Here is a 19,641-nt window from a genome sequence, read left to right as displayed (position 1 = left end):
TAAAAGGTACTTCAAAAACTGAACTCCTTGGGGCCAGGTCTCATGTTTTTGTCTTAGTGGTCTTAGACACGAAGACAAAACGTTATTTGACATAGTAAATCTTAATTCAAGTTAATTGAAACACTTGGGAATTTCACTGTTCATCTGCTATTCCTGATCAAAGATTATTTTTATAGACAGAATGTTTGCGTCTTCACAAAATTCACAGTTGAAATCCTTATCCCCAGTGTGTTGTATTAGGAAGTGGAGTCTTTGGGAAGTGATGAGGTTCAACAAGAACGGGTACAAGAAATTGTTGTATCCTGAGTCTTCAGCCTATAAGAGGGCCCTCCTCAGAACCCAGCTGTGTTGGCATCCCTATCTTGAACCACCAGAGTCTAGAATTGTGAAAATAAATTTCTGTTGTTTATAACCACCTAACCTGTGGTACTTTGTTATAGCAGCCTTAACTAAGACAATCATATATTTTTCAAGAATGCTTTTTCCATGTATATGTGTGGGCATGTGAACATAGAGATGAAAAGAATTCCCTGGATATTTGAGGAAGGTTTTTTTTTCTGTTTGTTTTGAGACGATTTGGAATAGGACATGTACACTAGATCAGCTCGGTAATTTATATGTTTTGCTTGACTTCCTATTCATGATGATGTTTCTTCTTGACTGCAGACTCTCCTTTCCAATGCCTCGGAAACAGGCACTGCCAGTGGACTGGTTTTCATCCTTAGACCGGAGCAGAGTACATATACTTGGTACTTGGGGACTTCAGGCATAGAGCCTGTACAGAATATGGCTATTCTACTCTCCTACTCAGAAAGAGGTAACCCTTCTGTCTTCTCCTCCCTCTTACTCTTTGGAATATGGAATGTGTTCGTGAAACTTTAAGGAAAATGATCCTATTAAGATTGTTTGTTGCAAGTATAATTTATGTAATCAGAAATATTTTATAGTAAGAGAATTAGCATGATGACTGAAAGCTCAGGTAGTGACTAGAACATGTTTATTCATTCAAAAAGCATTTAGGGAGGAGCCCTTGGAGAAGCAGTAATAGTTAAGGCAAGACATAGTCCTTAACAGTTTAGTTATTCTGAGCAGAAGCAGTAAGCTCTACGTCATGAAGAAGAATGATTTGGATAATGGCGCGTTGTGGGTGTGGTTGCAGCTGGAGTGTGGAGGGCCTTGCATACAATTTGAGGTTTGCACTTTATTTTGAGGTAGGTTCTAAGGAGGCATAGAGTTTTTAAGCAGAGGAATGGTGTGGTCCATTTCATCTCTTAGAAAACCAATGCTAGAAGCAGTGTGGGGATGGATTGGAGAGGGCACAGCAGAGTCAGGACTCAGCACAAAATGAGAAATGAGGATCTGAACAGAGGCCATGAGAGGCAGGATGGAGAAGAGGAGCTGGATTTGAGATATCCAGAAGGTGGAATTGATAAACACAATGACTGGTGGTCACGGATTATAAGAGGGAAGCATAGGTTTCCTATTTGGGCAGCAGGGAAATAGTGATACAAAATAGGTGTGGGAACAGGATTATGGTGGTGCCAGGATGTTTTGGGAGGTGGGACAGAGTAGATGATAACTTCAGTTGGGGACACAACCTGAGATGCTTGTAGGACATTTGGATGGAAATGCACAGTAGGTAATTTAAATAAGGGCCTGGAGTGGAGGGGTGAGATTAGATTCCCAACTAAATAGCTGTTATTAAAAGCTGTGGCAGTGAATGAGATTATCCAGGCATGTACTTGGATATTTAGGGCAAAAATCATAGCAAATACTTTCATAGTGCCTACTGTGTGTCAGCCACGTTTCTAGCAGATAATAACTGTTGAGGAATAAGCACAAGACTGTGTAGTAGTCAAGAAGGTAGGAAGAGAGCCTGGAGGTTCTGCCTTTAAAAGGGAGCAGGCCGGGCATGGTGGCTCACACCTGTAATCCTGTAATCCCAGCACTTTGGGAGGCTGAAGCTGGTGGATCACCTGAGGTCAGGAGTTTGAGACTAGCCTGGCCAACATGGTGAAACCCTATCTCTACTAAAAATACAAAAATTAGCCAGGTGTGGTGGCGGGTGCCTGTAATCCCAGGTACTCAGGAGGCTGCGGCAGGAGAGTTGCTTGAACCCGGTGGGTGGAGGTTGCAGTGAGCTGAGATTGCACCACTTCACTCCAGCCTGGGTGACAGACCGAGACTCCATCTCAAAACAAAAACAAACAAACAAAAAAACCAAAAACGGAAGTGTTAAGTTATACTCTACAGAGAGGTCAAGAGAACTGACTGAAGGTGTCCATATGCTAGAGCATGTAGGAGTCAGCGGTGGCCCTTTACGAGAGTCACTTTAGTGGCACAACAGGGATAGAGGAGTGAAGGTGAGGTGAATAAATTTAGACTACTCTTAAAGCTTGGGGGTAAAGGGAAGGAGAGACAGCACTAATTAGGAAAGGAGGTAGAATCCAGAAGATTACTGGAGTAGTAGATAGGAAATGTTAGCTGTAACAGAAGGCTAATTACCTGATAAGAAACCATAGACTTAATTAAGGCTCTCATCAAGGGCTGTGTACACAGAAAAATTATGAACAGAGGAGCTTCAGCTGGCATACATACCATTTGTGGTGTGGTAAAGATCCATAAATGCAGAAAAAGGAGAGTATGAAAGAAGAGCATAGAATTTGGAGGAAGATTCCAACATGATATTGAAACTTATATACACACTGTATATCTGCATTCCAAACCTGGCCAGAAGTAGTCAACCAATAGCCAATCTTTTTAACTCTAGACTAGAGGTTGGCAAACTACAGACCATGAGCCAGATCCAGCCTGCTGCCTGTTTTTATACTTTTAAAGTTTTACTGAAACACAGCTATGCCTCTTCCTGTACGTATTGCCTGTGGCTGCTTTCTTGCCACAAGGACAGGGGTGGGTAGTTACTGCAGAGACCATCAGACTGACAAAGCCTAAAATACTATCAGGCCTTTTACAGAAAATGTTTGCTGTGCCCTGCTCTAGGGCCCTGAACCTCAGTTAACTCTACCCTCTTTAACCTCAGTTAACTCTACCCTCTTTAACCTCAGTTCATGAAATAGTATAAGACTAGAAGCTCTACATTTATATTTAACTTCTATTTGGAAAGTTCTTCTAAGGTAGAGTTCTGTTTTTCTGAGTATGATTTGGATATGTAAGAATTGTTTGTTTAGTAACTTCCCTATTTCTTATCCAGATCCTATCCCTGGAGGCTGTAATTTGGAGTTTGATTTAGATATTGATCCCAACATTTACTTGGAGTATAATTTCTTTGAAACAACTATCAAGTTTGCCCCGGCAAACCTAGGCTATGCGAGGTATGTCTGTCTCCCATCTCTGAGAAATGCTTTTAGAACATACGTGACGACAGTTGTGTAGATTTGACTAGCTCTCTCAAGTCCCTAGTTCTCTGTAGTAAAATTGAGTTCTTTAATTTTTGGGGGTAATTGATGTAATTTAAACTTCATTATTAATATTTGGGCTGTCATTTACAGTTAATATTTTCCCACTTCGTTCTTGTGAACTCTTTTTATTTGAAGAGCCAGATGTGAGTCTGTTATGAGCTTGAAAGTACATCCTGGTTTTTATAAAGCACTTTAAATATAGACAGCACTCAGTAGCCCTGAAACATCCTTATATTTTTATAAAGATTCATTGTTTTAATTAAAGCTGTGCCTCCGTTTCTGCTTTAATAGTAATGATAGCTAACATTTGAGAACACTTGAATGCTTCCTATGCATTGTCCATGGTGCTGAGTGTTGTTATGTAGGGCAATTGCTGTTATTTTACAGAAAGGTTCCCTAGGGGTTATGGAGGTTAAGTGACTTGCTAACAAATAACAAATCTGGTATATTCTTTTCTTTCTTGTTTTTTTTAAATCAGAGATGAGGTCTTTCTATGTTGCCTTGGCTGGTCTTGAACTTCTTAGCTCAAGCAATCCTCCTGCCTCAGCCTCCCAAAGTGCTGGGACTACAGGCATAAGCCACTGCACCCAGCTTTTTTTTTTTTTAATTTTTTTTTGTCTCCCCAAAGCTGTAGTATTACTCTAGGCCTGACTGTTACCAGAATCCAGTGATGTAATCACCCTTGCCTGTTGGTGTTCATCTTAGTTTGTGGTGCTGTAACAAAGTAGCACAGACTGGGTGGCTTATAAACTTCTTTCTCACAGTTGTAGAGGGTAGAAGTCTGCGATCAGGATGCCAGCACAGTCGAGTTCTGGTGAAGGTTCTCGTCCAGGTTACAGACTGCTGGGTTGTCATTGTGTCCACACATGACAGAAAGAAGGCTAGAGGGCTCTCTGGGATCTCCTTTATGAGGGCAGTAATTCTATTCATTAGGGCTTCACCTTCATGACCTAATTGCCTCCCAATATCATCACATTGGGAGTGAGGATCTCAGCATATTAATTTTGGGGAGACACAAACATTCAGTCCATAACAGTGCGTTACTTTTCTTCAGAATACCAATTGTTGCCACTGCAAAAAGTGAACTGTTAAATTGTAATTATTGTTGCAAGTGTTTGAAATTAGGGCTCTTGGTTCCTTTTTATAGATGGGACTCGCACCACAAGAGATTGATGTTTCATTTTGTTGGTTGACTTTAGAGGTGTAGATCCCCCGCCATGTGACGCTGGGATGGACCAGGACTCCAGGTGGAGGTTGCAGTATGATGTCTATCAGTATTTTCTGCCTGAGAATGACCTCACTGAGGAGCTGTTGCTGAAGCAACTGCAGAGGATGATCGGCGTGCCCCAGGTGAAGGCCAATGCTCTCAAGGTAAATCTGAGTCCCATGATTTGTGTGGCTGGATTGTGATACCTGTGTCAGAGTTGAGACAGGGAGAAGCTACCAGGATCTTATTTCTTTACTCTTTTCTCCTTTACTGGGGACACTCACTTTATTCTCTTTTATTTTGTTATCATATTGGGAGTCTTTGCTGGTGATACCTCAAAATGATGTTGGCCTTTGAGGAGATGCATGTAAATTATGTTAAGTTTTAGTTGCAGCCACATCTGTGACTTGGTAATCTGAAATGTGAATGGAAGGAGGTGGTAATTTTCTATGTACTCCCACGACTATTGGGTAAACATTTTTGGCAAGTATGAATAATGAGAAACTGCTTAAGGATACACGCATTGGCATTCATATTTGAACCCAAACTCAAAAGTCTGTAACTTGGAGAAAAATTCTTCTCTGAGCTTTTGAATCCATGGACCAGTGGCATTGGCATCACTGGGGAGTTTGTGAGAATTGTAATTCTTAAGCTCCACCCTGGAACTACTGAATCAGAATTTGCATTTTATAAGATCCCACCAGTGATCCTGGCCGGATGCAGTGGCTCACGCCTGTAATCCCAGCACTTTGGGAGGCCAAGGTGGGTGGATCACCTGAGGTGAGGAGTTCGAGACCAGCCTGTCTAACATGGTGAAACCCTTTCTCTACTGAAAAATACAAAAATTAGCCAGACATGTTGGTAGATACCTGTAATACCAGCTACTCGGGAGGCAGAAGCAGGAGAATCATTTGAATCCAGGAGGTGGAGGTTGCAGTGAGCCCAGATCATGCTGTTGCACTCCAGCCTGGGTGACAAGAGTGAAACTCCATCTCAAAAAAAGAAAGAAAAAAATATGTCTCAGGTGATTCTTATGCATATTAAATTTTGAGACTCACTGCAGTAGATCATTTTTGTGGAGGGCAGGATTTTATCTTTATGTCTTGAAAAGTGCCTAACAGCAATGTAATATATGAAGTCATCCTTCAGTCTAATGGTTGATAGGTGGAGTTTTTCTAGGCAGCGTCATTGTGCTTATTCACAAAATAAGAAGCTCTGTTAATAAGGTTTATTAGTTGCTTTATTAGATATGACATACTATTATTATTTTTATGAAGGATATAAGAACTTGTATAATAGGCTCTTTTTAGGTTACTTTTTAACTTTTATTTCAAAGAATATTTTGTTCCAGAATGTGGGGAAACCCTCAAAGACTAATGAGGGTATGTCAAAGATTCAGGAGCCTGTTTGAAGGGCTTACACTGCCAAATTTGGGGCAATTCAAGAATCAAGAAAAGAAAAAGATTGTGGTTGTCAGCCTTGAATAAATACAAATGAAACCTTCCTCAGTTGCCACCACTGGAGGAAACTCTTACACCAAATTACTCCAAAAATTGATAAAGGAATTTAGCCTGCCTTTTTAAAGGAGGAACTAATTCTTCCCCAGTTGGTGAGAGAAAGCTCTTTGCAGAAGAGTGCCAGCTAATATATGTAGAAGGAGTAATAGAGAATTAGATGATCACCATTTTGTGACCCTCAATGAAATAAATCCAGCAAGGATCAGCAGGTGAAGGTTTTTAGGGGACAGGATGTTTCTAGGGTATCTAAGTAGCATCCTTCGATTAATTCTCATTGTAAAAGGAGAACTGCTTTAAAATGGAGTGACCTGATAGTCTCCACCTATTCCAGGTGGGCAAAGCTAGTTTCACTGAAAATGGGTCAGCCTGTATTATGAGCTCATGTAGTGCAGTCTGACATTATCACCATCGCCTGTGGTATAGTCTAGCATAAAATGTCTAACCCGAGTTTAGTCCATTGGATTCCCTATTGACAGGAAGTTCACCATCGCCTGTGGTATAGTCTAGCACAAAATGTCTAATCTGAGTTTAGTCCATTGGATTCCCTATTTACAGGAAGTTCACCATCGCCTGTGGTATAGTCTAGCACAAAATGTCTAATCTGAGTTTAGTCCACTGGATTCCCTATTTACAGGAAGTATGGGGGATAAAAGAATAAGTTAGACACAAGATTGTGGAATACTCTGTGAGAATACTGACCATCTCTTCTGCAGTCATTGGGTGGCTGGGAGAGAAAGGAGACAGACTGCTCTAGATTACTGAGATTGGCCACAAACAGCATATGTGGAACTTGGTTTGATCTTGGGTAAGAAGGAGAAAAGCTAGAAAAGATGTTAGAGGTCAGGAACAGTGGCACACACCTGTAATCCCAGCACTTTGGGAGGCTGAGGCAGGCAGATCGCTTGAGCTCAGGAGTTCGAGACCAGCCTGGGCAACGTGGCAAAACCTCATAGCAACTAAAAAAAAAAACAAAAAGTCCCGAGTGTGGTGGTGTGTGCTTGTAGTCCCAGATGTTGAGGAGACTGAGGTGGGAGGATCACTTGAGCCTGGGAGAAGTTGCAGTGAGCTGAGATCACGCCACTGCACTCTAGCCTGGGTGACAGAGTGAGACCCTGTCTCAAAAAAAAAAAAAAAAAAGGAAAAGACATTAGGGAAAATCTGGATCATGTATTAGCTAATAAGAAATTATTCATTTTCTTAGGTGAGCTAAGGTATTGTGTTTATATAGGAGAATATTCTTGTACAGATGGTCCCTGACTTATGATGGTTTGACTTATGATCTTTTGATTTGAGTTTTGATCATTTCCTAGGCTAGCAATATGATACTCTTGCAACGCTGAGCAGTGGCTGTGAGCCATAGCTCCCGCTTAACCACATGGGTAAACAGCTAACATTCTACAGTATACTGTATTCAGTAAATTACATGAGCAATTAAACACTTTATTTTAAAATAGCCTTTGTGGGCCAGGCACAGTGGCTCACGCATGTAATCCCAGCGCTTTGGGAGGCCAAGGCAGGAGGATCACAAGGTCAGGAGATGGAGACCATCCTGGCTAACATGGTGAAAACCTGTTTCTACTAAAAATACAAAAAATTAGCTGGGCGTGGTGGTGGTAGCAGGTGCCTGTAGTCCCAGCTACTCGGGAGGCTGAGGCAGGAGAATGGCGTGAACCTGGGAGGCAGAGCTTGCAGTGAGCTGAGATCATGCCACTGCACTCCAGCTTGGGCAACAGAGCAAGACTCCATCTCAAATAATAATAATACTAATAAAATAAGCCTTTGTGTTAGATGATTTTGTTCAACTGAGTCTGATATAAGTGTTCTGAGCACATTGAGGGTAGGCTAGGGTAAAACCGTGATGTTTGGTGGGTGAGGTATATTAAATGCATTTTGACTTTACGATGGGTTTATCCTGATGTAACCCCCTTGTCAGTCTGTACTTAGACTTACATCTGTACTGAGTACCTTGTTACTCAGAGTGTGGTAGGTGGTTGCATAGCATTGGCATCATCTGAGAGCTTTCTAGAAAAGCAGAACTGCTGGTACCACGCTGACTGAAGAATCAGATCTGCTTTTTAACAAGACTGCCCCTCTGCGATTCACAAGCACATTAAATTTGAGAAACACTGTGGTAGGACATGCACAGTGAAGTGTCATGATATCTGTAACTTACTTTCAGCAGTAAAAAAACAGAGATGGGGAGAAAGGAGTGATAGAGAAACAAATATGGTAAAATACTAACAATTGTTGATAATAGGCAGTGTATAGTCTATTTATTGTGTTATTCATTCAACTTTTCTGTGTGGTTTAAATTTCTCATGATAACTTGGGAGTAATATTAACAGTTTGTTGAACTTGATCAGACCTTTGCCCAGGAAACAAGTTATTGAAGGCTAAGCAGTATTTTTAAACAGTGGTACTCTGATGTAGGAGGGCTTGTAATTATTTACTCCTGAAACCCTAATATTTATTTCTCTCAAATTAGTGGGAACATAGGTATTAATGTTCTATAAAGCATTTGTTTCTTCTCTGTTATAGTTTACAATGGAATTTCTGAAGTTAAGAACTACCACTACATAGCAAAACCTTATGTAATATTTTCTTGTTTCAGAGACCTGTTAGACAAAAATAAGTGGGTACTGTCTGTGACATGTTAACAGACTGTCTACATTAGTCTGTGGTTAACATTGAACACATCCTCGGTGTTAGGCATTGGGCTGTACACTGAGGAAAGAGCAGTGCGCAAGAGAAATACAGTTCCCATCCTTGTTTATAGTCTAGCAGAGGAGAAAAAAAACTTTTTTCGTTGTTCTAACTAGCATTTATACATTATTTGTATCTCATTTTCCTTAAACTATTAAAAAAAATCTTTGGAAGCATTTTATGTAAGAGCTTGCTTACATTAGCACATACAGACCATGTAAGATGGCCTTTTGACCATATTAAATGGGTTGGTGAATATTTCAAACAAGAATTATAATTTATAAATATACCATTTAATATTACACAGTAGGTGGAATTATCACAGAATAGCTTAAAAAAATCCCCTAAACACTAATCATGTGTTATTTTTGGCTTCAGGTGGTTACCCTAACAGCTAATGATAAGACAAGCATTTCCTTCTCCTCCCTCCTGGGACAAGGTGTCATATACAATGTCATTGTTTGGGACCCATTTCTAAATACATCTGCTGCCTACGTTCCTGCTCACACATATGCTTGCAGCTTTGAGGCAGGAGAGGGTAGTTGTGCTTCCCTAGGTGAGTATATGGATTTAAACTTTTACAAATTCTCCTTTGGCCTTGCAGATAATGCTTTTGTCTAGTTCTCATTCATTCATTTAACACATACCTTTTGAGCCCCTACATTATTCTGCTGTCTGCTCTAGGCACTAGGACATAGCAGTAAACAAAACAGCAAAAATACTTGTTCTCCTGGAGCTTATATTATAGTGAGGGAGATGAGACAGACAAGGTAAATTTATAAAATATGTAATACATGAGAAAATGGTGAGTGCTAAGAAGATAAATAAAGTAGGAAAGGGAGAGAACACGTGCCAGTAAGAGGAAAATTCGAGATAGATAGAATGGCCAGGGCAGTCCTTGCTGTGCCACGCATGTATGTGGGTGTGGCGTGTACCAGGCAGAGGGAGCAGCCAGGATGAGGGCCTGCACCTGGGAGCCTGCCTGAGGGTGTCAAGAGCTCTAGTGAGGACAGGGGTTGCAGGAGAACGAGGAGGGCAAGGGGAGTAGAGGTGAGGTGAGAGGTGCGGGGGCAGGCAGCTCGCGTGTGGCCTTGTAGATTACAGTATGGGATTTAGCTTCTATTCTGAACGAAAGGGAAAGGCATTGGAAGGTTTTGAGCAAATGGTGCCATGATCTGACATATTTTAACGGGATCACTGGCTGCTTTTTGAGAAAAGACGGAGGCAAGAGCAGAAATGCAGATTGGTTAGGAGGCCACTGAAGTAATCCAGGGGAGAGACAAGAGTGGGTTAGGTAGAGTGGGGGCAGTGAAGGTGTTGTGAGGTGCGTGTGTGTGTGTGTGTGTATGTGTGTATATTTAGCAGTTTATCTTGAAATAGTTTCTCAGAAAATATGCAAAAATAGTATGAAGAATTTCTGTATAATCTTCATCCAGATTCCTCAAAGCTTAATGTATTAGGCAATTTGCTTTTCATTCTCTCTTCTTCTCTCTTTCTTTCTATATACAATTGACCTTTGAACAGTGTAGGGTTTGTAGGGGCTGACTCCTGTCCAGTGGAAAATCTGTGTGTAACTCTTTTCTTTTTTTTCTGAGACAGGGTTTCACTCCTGTCTGGAGTGCAGTGGCGTGATCTCGGCCCACTGCAACCTCTGCCTCCCAGGTTCAAATGATTCTCCTGCCTCAACCTCCCGAGTAGCTGGGATTAACAGGCACACACCACTATGCCTCGCTAATTTTTGTATTTTTAGTAGAGTCAGGGTTTCACCATGTTGGCCAGGCTGGTCTTAAACTCCTGGCCTCAAGTAATCCACCCGCCTTAGCCTCCCAAAGTACTGGGATTATAGGCATAAGCCACCAGACCCGGCTCGTGTATAACTTTTGACTTCCGTAAAACTTAACTACTGTTAGCTTAGTGTTGACCAGAGAAGCCTTATTGATAATGTAAATACTTGATTAACACGTTATATTTGTCATAGACTATAGTCTTACAATAAAATGAGCTAGAGAAAAGTAAATGTTATTAAGGAAATCGTAAGGAAGAGAAAGTATATTTACGATTCGTTAAGTGAGAATGGATCATCATAAAGGCCTTCATCTTCGTCGTCTTCACATTGAATAGGAAGAGGAGGAGGAAGAGGAGGGGTTGGTGTTGCTGTCTTGGGGTGGCAGAGGTGGAAGAGGAGGCAGGAGAGGCAGGCACACTCAGTGTGACTTTTACTGAAAAAAACATCTGTAAGTGGACCCATGTTGTTCAGGGGCCGACTGTGTATGTATAGATATATATACACACACACAAACACACACTACTCTTTTCTTCTCTGAACCATTTGAGAGTAAGCTGCAGACATAAAGACCTTTTTGCCCTTAAATACTTCTGTATTTATATCCTTACATACCCATAGTAAAATTATCAAAATTACAAAGTTAACATTGATATGGTTGTTTTAATTCACACATTACCACATTTGCTAGTTGTTCCAATAGTGTCCTTCATAAGCAAAAAAATTTTTTTTTGTCTGGGTGCGGTGGCTCACGCCTGTAAGCCCAGCACATTGGGAGGTCAAGGTGAGCACATTGCTTGAGCTCCGGAGTTCAAGACCAGCCTGGGCAACATGGCGAAACTCTGTCTCTACAAAAAACACAAAAATTAGCTGGGTGCGGTGGCACATGCCTGTGGTTCCAGCTACTTGGGAGTCTAAGGTGGGAATATCACCTGAGCCCAGGAAGGTCGAGGCTGCAGTGAGCCATGATTGTGCTCCTATACTCCAGCCTGGGCAACAGAGCGAAACCCTGTCTCCCCATCAACAAAATTAATTTTTTCCTCTCACCAGAGTTCAGTTTAGGATCCCATGTTGCGTTTAACTGATGTATCTCTTCAGAGTCCTATAATCTGGAGCAAGTCTTTTTTTTTTTTTTTTAATTTAATCTTTTAAGATCCTGACCTTTTTGAGAAGTACAGAATATTTAGTTTTTTAGAAGAGATGGGGGGGTCTCACCATGTTGGCCAGGCTGGTCTCCTGACCTCAAGTGATCGCCCACCTTGGCCTCCCAAAGTGCTGGGATTACAGGTGTGAGCCACTGCGTGCAGCCATCATTTAATCTTTCTTACAGGCTCCTTATTCTCAGAAAAGCTGATATGTAGGCATATACTATTTGGGTTAGTTTGATATTTCCTCATAATTAAATTTTGATTGTGCTTTTTTGGCAGGAATACAAAGGAAGTGATGTGTCCTTCTCAGAAGGGTCTTGTCTCTATTTATTTGTCTCTTTACTGGTGGTGACACCCTTCATAACTTGGTTAGTGATGTCTTGCCAAGTTTCGCTACTGAAGTAACTGTTTCCTTTTTTTTTTTTGAGACGGAGTCTCGCTCTGTTGCCCAGGCTGGAGCGCAGTGGCGCGATCTCGGCTCACTGCAAGCTCCGCCTCCTGGGTTCACGCCATTCTCCTGCCTCAGCCTCCCTAGTAGCTGGGACTACAGGCGCCCGCCACTACACCCAGCTAATTGTTTTGTATTTTTAGTAGAGACGGGGTTTCACCGTGTTAGCCAGGAGGGTCTCCGATCTCCTGACCTCGTGATCCTCCCGTCTCGGCCTCTCGAAGTGGTGGGATTACAGGCGAGAGCCACCGTTTCCTTTTTTAAGTGTCTTTAGGGGAAATACTTCGAGTGTCAGTAAATATCCCATTCTCAAACTCTCACTTGCTAGTTTTGGCATCCAGTGATCTTTGCCTGAAACATTTATTACTAGGTGGTTGCCAAATGGTGTTTTTCTAATGTATCACTCCTTCTATGTTTATTTGTTGCCATTCTACTCTAAGGAAGAGTTTTCCCTCCCCTCCCATTTATTTATCCACGTATTTATTTTAAGCCTGGACCCGCAGATTCCTATTTTATTCTCTGGATGAAATCCTTCACTGTCACTTATTTTCACGTTCAAATTGTCCCAGATTTGGCTCATGAGTGGCTGGATATGTTTGGAGTACAGTGTACTGATGGATTGGATGAGGGGTTTGAGAGAAAGAGGTGTAAAGGACTTTGTAGTTTTTGGCCTGAGCAACTGGAGAGAGAGAGCAACCATTCACTGAGGTGGGAAGGACTGTTGGAGGAGAAGGTTGGGAGGATACACTGAGAGTTCAGTTTTGGACAAGTTCAGTTTGAGAACCCTATTGAACGTTTATGTGCAGATGTTTAACTGATGGTTGATTATATATATATATAAGCCTGGAATTCAGAGGAAAGTCTTAGCTGGAGAGCATCTTGGAAGTCTTCAGACTGAATATATGGCATTTAAAGCCTCATGCTAGATGGTGTTATCTATAAAGGGGTGGCAGAAGTGGAAGGGGAGGCAAGAGAGGCAGGCACACTCAGTGTGACTTAGAGAAAAGGGAGGGGTCTGAGGACTGAGCCCTGGGTGCTCCAGTGTTTAGAGCTCAGGAAATTGAAGATCCTGCCAGTGGGCTAAGCCAGATTGGTAAAAGGAAAATGATGTTTGTTGAAGCCAAGGGGAGATGGTATTGCACGGAAGAGAGAGCGATCAACTTTGCGGATGCTGCTGATAGGTCAGCTAAGAAAGAGACTGAAAATGACTCTTGGATTTAGCAACATGGAGGCCATTGGTACCAGTGAGAGCTGTTGCAGTGGAGAGGTGGGGTGGGCGCCTGACAGGAGCATGTTCAAGAACAAATGGGAGCTAGGAGCACAGAAATTGGAGAAAGTTCAAGTAGCTCTTTCAAGGAGCTTTGCTCTAAAGAAGAAAGTCTATTAGTTGTGTTCAAGCCAGAGATTATGGTTCTCTCCCTCTGCTAGAGCCATACCCCACTGTTAAAGAAAAAAAAAAAAATCAGTGACACTAGTTAAAGCACAGTGAGGAAGATTTTATTCAAGGTAGGGGGTAGTATTACAATAGGCACAGGGACCACTGTGATGGAATTTTGCAGTGGGGAAGAGAGATTGGGCTCAACTCTTGAGTACTACACGGGCTACTGGGAATTTGTAGCCAAGGAGCAGGGTGGGAGTCAGTGGATGGAAAATTTCTAAGGGGAAACATGAGAGGCAAGGGGGCATTCTGTCTGCACTGACCTGAGGGGATTCTTACTGAAGACAGACCAGGGTGGTCAGACATCACCTGGGGGATGGATGGTGGAGGATGAAGAACTCGATTAGATATCGAGGGTGATTTGATATCAAGCATAGGGGATTCTTGCTAAGCTGGCTTATCAGAGTTCTTGCTGAAGCTGGATTTTACAAAGATGTGTGCAGATGGGCCTAGGAGGGGGTTCAGGAGACTGACTGAAATTTAGCCAAGCAAAGACTCTTTGTCACCACTCAGTCTTCCACGCTAGACAATCTTCCACTCAAGATCCTTGAGGGATACAATGCAAGAGACCTAGGCAGATATATGTTTGTGTGTATGTATATATATGTGTGTGTATGTGTGTATGTGTGTGTGTGTGTGTGTGTGTGTATATATATATATATATATTTTTTTTTTTTTTTTTTTTTTTTTTGAGAGAGTCTCACTCTTGTCACCCAGGCTGGAGTACAGTGGCATGATCTTGGCTCACTGCAACCACTGCCTCCTAGGTTCAAGTAATTCTCATGCCTCAGCCTCCAGAGTATCTGGGATTATAGGCGTGTACCACCATGCCCTGCTAATTTTTCGCATTTTTAGTAGAGACCTGACCAACCATATTGGCCAGGTTGGTCTTGAACTCCTGACCTCAGGTGATCTGCCCTTGGCCTCCCAAAGTCCTGGGACTACAGGTGTGTGCCACCTCACCTGGCTAATTTTTTTATTTTTAGTTGAGACAGGATTTTACCATGTTGGCCAGGCTGGTCTTGAACTCCTGGACTCAAGTGATCCACCCGCCTCAGCCTCCCAAAGTGCTGGGATTACAGGTGTGAGCCAGTGTGCCTGGCCCTGTATTTTTAACCCATGAACTGAAGTATGTCTCGGTTCCCCCATTTCTTTCCCTTGAACCCTTCATACAAAAGCCCCTTCTAAATAGAAAGCCCCCCAGGCCTGTCTCTCTCTCTTAGGCTTAGGAGACAGAGAGCTCTGAGCCAAAGTTGAACCTTCCTAGTGATGTTGGTTCTATTTTTACTCTCATTTTCACAATTGATGAGTACTTGGGTGCTTTTCCTGAGCTTGGAGTAGGAAGGCTATATCCATATTGCCTCCTAACTAAAACCTTGCCCTGTGGTTCATAACCCTTAGCAATACTGTCATAGTTAAAGATACTTTAACCTTCGACTTGCTCCTGTCCTAGTCTGTTCACTCCTTTCGTTCCCCAAAGTGACTGCCTGTTTTATGTCTTGTTTTATCGTAGATTCTGCTTCTGATGAAACCTTCCATACCCTCTCATTTTTTACTTGTATAATTGTTTCTCTCCTTCCTTCCTGGTATTGTGATGAGGGATTTAGTTCCCCTGTAATGTTATGGAAGAGTATCTAACTGTGTCTTAGTTTTTATTGGGTTGGAAGACCTTGCTGTCTTGGTGATTATACTTGCTGAAGAGTTCCACGGGATTTTCATTTGAGAAAATCATCCCAGCGAATTTAATGGTTTTGGTGTAAAAATTAAAGTCTAGAACCATAGTCAACTACAGGTCTGAAATAAACAGAATGTGATGTTTTTATCTTTCGTATAATGTTTCTGGGTTTTTGTTTGTTTGTTTGTTTGTTTGTTTGTTGTTTTTTGAGATGGAGTCTGCCTGCGACACCCAGGCTGGAGTGCAGTGGCCTGATCTTGGCTCACTGCAACCTCTGCTTCCCGGGTTCAAGCAATTCTCCTGCCTCGGCCTCCGGAGTAGCTGGAACTACAGGCATGTGTCACCAGGCCTGGCTAATTTTTGTGTTTTTGGAAGAGATGGGGGGTCTCACCATGTTGGCCAGGCTGGTCTCCTGACCTCAAGTGATCGCCCACCTTGGCCTCCCAAAGTGCTGGGATTACAGGTGTGAGCCACTGCGTGCAGCCATCGTTTAATCTTTCTTACAGGCTCCTTATTCTCAGAAAAGCTGATATGTAGGCATATACTATCCCCTGTGAATTCTGCTCTTCTGTCTTGTGTTTCTTATTTTACTGTATGTCTTCATGGTTTCTCCATTCTGAACACTCTTAGGCATTTTCTGTATTTTGATTTGTAGCAACCTTGTTATATTTTAGCATGAGATTGTATAGATGTTTTGGTTTTTCATTCAGGGATTGTTTTCTTGCATTTATCTCTCAGGAGTCATGATGGTGGGTGATGAATTTAGTGAGCATATTTTTCTCTTCAGTAAACTAAATGATACCATGCTTCATCATTGGTTGTAATGCAACATTTTTCTCCAAGGCAATATATATAATTGAGAAGACTGGTAGTAGTTTGTGTGTGTGTGACTTATACATGTAATACATGTTTTTAAATTGTGCGTTTCGGTTTAAATTTTTTATTGTGAAAAACTTCAGCGAACCTCCATATACCAATTATCCAGCCTTAACAATTTTGATTTATGGCCATTGTCTTGTTTCAGCTGTGTTCTACCTGCTTCTCTGCCTCTCCACCTCATCACCCTCCTTTATCACTTGATAATTTTAAAGCAAATCCCTGGTCATCATGTTACTCACAAATATTTCAGTATGTATACCTTAAAGATAAGCACTTAAAAAATAGAACCACAGTGTCATTAACATAATTTTCATTTTAAAATATTGAAAATATTTCATTAATAGCATCAAATTAACAGCCAGAGTTTGCTTCTGGAGTCATCTCAATTGTTTTCCACAGTTTGTTTGAATCGGGTTTCAGATGAGATGTATACATAGTATTTAGTTGATGTGTCTTTTAAATCTCTTTTAACCTGTATTTTCCCTCCATCTCCCCCACCGCCTCCTCCCCACTCCCTGCCACCTTTTGTCCATGCAGTTTATTTGTTGAAGAAACAGGATTATTTGTTTTAGGAACACTCCCTCTCTGTTTCTCTCCACTCTACCCAGGAATATGTCATAGGAAGTGTTCCATACCTCTTTCAGCAAGCATATATTGTCTGGATTCTCTTTTTGTTATAGCAGCAGTTGTTGATATTGTCTACATAGGTTCATTCATTAGGGGTGGCAAGAGTATTTTAAAGATAAATTTGTAATATACATGTATGGGATAAATTATGTCAGTTCACTAAGCTTTTTTGATGAAGGTGTTCTATAAATATTAATACAAAGTATCAAATTGGATGTATTATCCACTAAATTTTCATTATTTTGTAGGAAGAGTGTCTTCCAAAGTGTTCTTCACTCTTTTCGCCCTGCTTGGTTTCTTCATTTGTTTCTTTGGACACAGATTCTGGAAAACAGGTATTATGTCCAATGTAGTTGCTGTTTCCATTTTGCGGTCTTTTCTCTTTAATGTTGCCAGGGAATGACCTGTGAGGAGAGTAAGCACTTATCTCTTTTATCTTCATAGATTTGTAGCTGGGGTCTGTAGTCATGAGTCTACTGAGTTGTACTGCATTTTTATTTTTTTCTCTTCTTCCTACAGCAGAGTATAACTTTCTCATTAACAGGGGAATACAATTATGCAGTGAATTTTATCAGCTGCTAGATCTGTTAGTTGACTAAAGATAACCGAGTTTAGGCATTGGTTGTCAGGGCCAGGCTCAGTGGCTCATGCCTGTAATCCCAGCACTTTGGGAAACTGAGGTGAGAGGACTATGTGAGGCCAGGAGTTTGAGACCAGTCTAGGCAACATAGTGAGATGCCTTCGCTACCAAAAAAAGAAAAGTTGGGGCTGGGTGTGGTGGCTCACACCTGTAATCCCAGCACTTTGGGAGGCTGAGGCAGGCAGATTACTTGAGTTCAGGAGTTTGAGACCAACCTGGGTAACTCGGTGAGACCCTGTCTCTCCCAAAAATACAAAAAAATAGCCAGGCTTGATGGTGTGTGCCTGTAGTCCCTGCTACATGGGGAGGCTGAGGTGGGAGGATTGCTTGAGCCTGGGAGGTGGAGGTTGCAGTGAGCCAAGATGGTGCCACTGCACTCCAGCCTGGATGACAGAGTAAGATCCTGTCTCCAAAAAAAAAAAAAAAGGTTGGTTGTCTTTGTAAAACTATGTGTGGATTGTGGTGATGGCAATTGACTTGGTTTCGCACGAATCAGGCTATGGGGCTACAGTGTACAGTGAGTCTGAAATGTCTGCTCAGACCTGAGAGATTCAGATGCCAAAGGGAACGCCAGCATCTACATCCGTGAAACACATTGAAGAACTGGGATGTAAATCATGCTCACTGGATTGGTTTGAATTATTTGGGCTGCCTTTTATATAAGTGATGTTTTTGATTACTAAAAAATCCTTATTTAATCAACAAGATGTATAACTGAGAATCAAGGTAGCTCAACTGTAATCCTGATCTAATAAAGCTCTTTAAACTTGTGTCAAATCGTTTGAAATAGCAACTCCTTTCCTGCTGTTATGACACTGTTTTTTATTAATTGGGAAGAGATTATTGTGAAGAATATATAATATCTCAACATGTAGATTGATTCTGTAACAAAGAACTTAGTTGTTAAGCTGTGGTCTCAAAGTTATCACTAGCTTTTTTTTTTTCTTTTTGAAGAGATGGAGTCTCACTGTGTCTCCTAGGCTGGAGTGCAGTGTAGTGGCTGTTTACAGGTACAATCATAGTGCACTACAGCCTCAAATTCCTAGCCTCAAGTGATCCTCCCACCTCAGCCTCCCAAGAAGCTGAGACTGCAGGCTCAAGCCACCATGCCCCACTCTGGGTTTTTTTGATATATGGATATGTATCATTTTATATTTATTGAAACTGAGATACAGTACAAGTATTACCAAGAACAACTGTGAAGAATTTAAGAAAATAAGTAGAGCTATGGCCTCCATGATCAGGGTTAGGCTTATTTGTGGGAACAAAGTTATCTGTATGCTTGCATTACCAGCTGTTTTAATGGATGAAGGTAATGATTGATCATTCTAAACAGGATAGGATGAATTAGAAGAAGATATAAAAGTTATATTTTGCTTTGGAGCGGTTTGGGTTTCTTTTACCTTTTACATTTTATTTCTGCTTACAAAATTATTAAAATGTAGTGTGTAATTTCATATCAGACACACGTGACAAAGTGCTATTGTTTTAAGCAGAAAAAATAAATATATTAAAATGAGCTATGAAATGAACAAATAACCATTTAACAATGGAAACTGACCTATATACAAGAAAGTGTATCCTGTAGTTAGTACTTTAATATTGTATCTATTTGATAATAACTACTCCCGTGACTGCTGAATTTCTTCTGCCTTTCAGATGTTTTTTTTCCTCTGAATGCTGTAACATGTACATTCCAGGAGCTTAAGCACGTATTTGCAGATTCACTATTTAAATTGCACTGTAAAAAGGGTGCCTAACCATAGCTTTTGTTGTTTTGCTTTTTTCCTTTCCTGGTGGTTTGCCACTTAGAATTATTCTTCATAGGCTTTATCATCATGGGATTCTTCTTTTACATACTGATTACAAGACTGACACCTATCAAGTATGATGGTAAGTGAAAATTACATAGTTTAACTGGGTATTCAAGAAGGCAGGTGCTGTGTTTTACTTTACCTTTCCTTCTACAGTTTGGCCTATATTGTGTGTGACAGCCTGTTAAGTGTATAAAATAATGGTCCACCTAGGCTCTGGACACCTTTTCTGAACTACTCATTCAGACCTTCTGGGTTTTTAATCTGTATCGTGAATTCCTTGGTACTTAGGGAAAGGAAGATCCATATTGATTATAGATCTGTGTTCTGGCTATGTGATATG

The 19,641-nt window shown here is 41.2% G+C and overlaps 1 protein-coding gene across 2 annotated transcripts in view; it reads left to right on the top strand.

The window, feature by feature from the left end:
* TM7SF3 (transmembrane 7 superfamily member 3) overlaps positions 1-19,641 on the top strand; it is a 47,146-nt gene that overhangs the window by 18,374 nt on the left and 9,131 nt on the right. Inside the window, exons 3-8 of one of the 2 annotated variants that reach the window (XM_010379859.2) lie at positions 667-817; positions 3,212-3,332; positions 4,619-4,790; positions 9,225-9,402; positions 17,093-17,179; positions 19,297-19,377. In XM_010379859.2, the coding sequence (XP_010378161.1) occupies positions 667-817; positions 3,212-3,332; positions 4,619-4,790; positions 9,225-9,402; positions 17,093-17,179; positions 19,297-19,377 (790 nt within the window). The remainder of the gene's footprint in view (positions 1-666; positions 818-3,211; positions 3,333-4,618; positions 4,791-9,224; positions 9,403-17,092; positions 17,180-19,296; positions 19,378-19,641) is intronic. The other variant, XM_030939130.1, reaches the window with a different exon arrangement.

Source organism: Rhinopithecus roxellana, chromosome 10 (genome assembly GCF_007565055.1).
Source record: "Rhinopithecus roxellana isolate Shanxi Qingling chromosome 10, ASM756505v1, whole genome shotgun sequence".
NCBI classification, from domain to species: Eukaryota; Metazoa; Chordata; class Mammalia; order Primates; family Cercopithecidae; genus Rhinopithecus; species Rhinopithecus roxellana.
The sequence above is the reverse complement of the archived record's forward strand: the minus strand, read 5'-3'. Positions and strand labels throughout refer to the sequence as shown.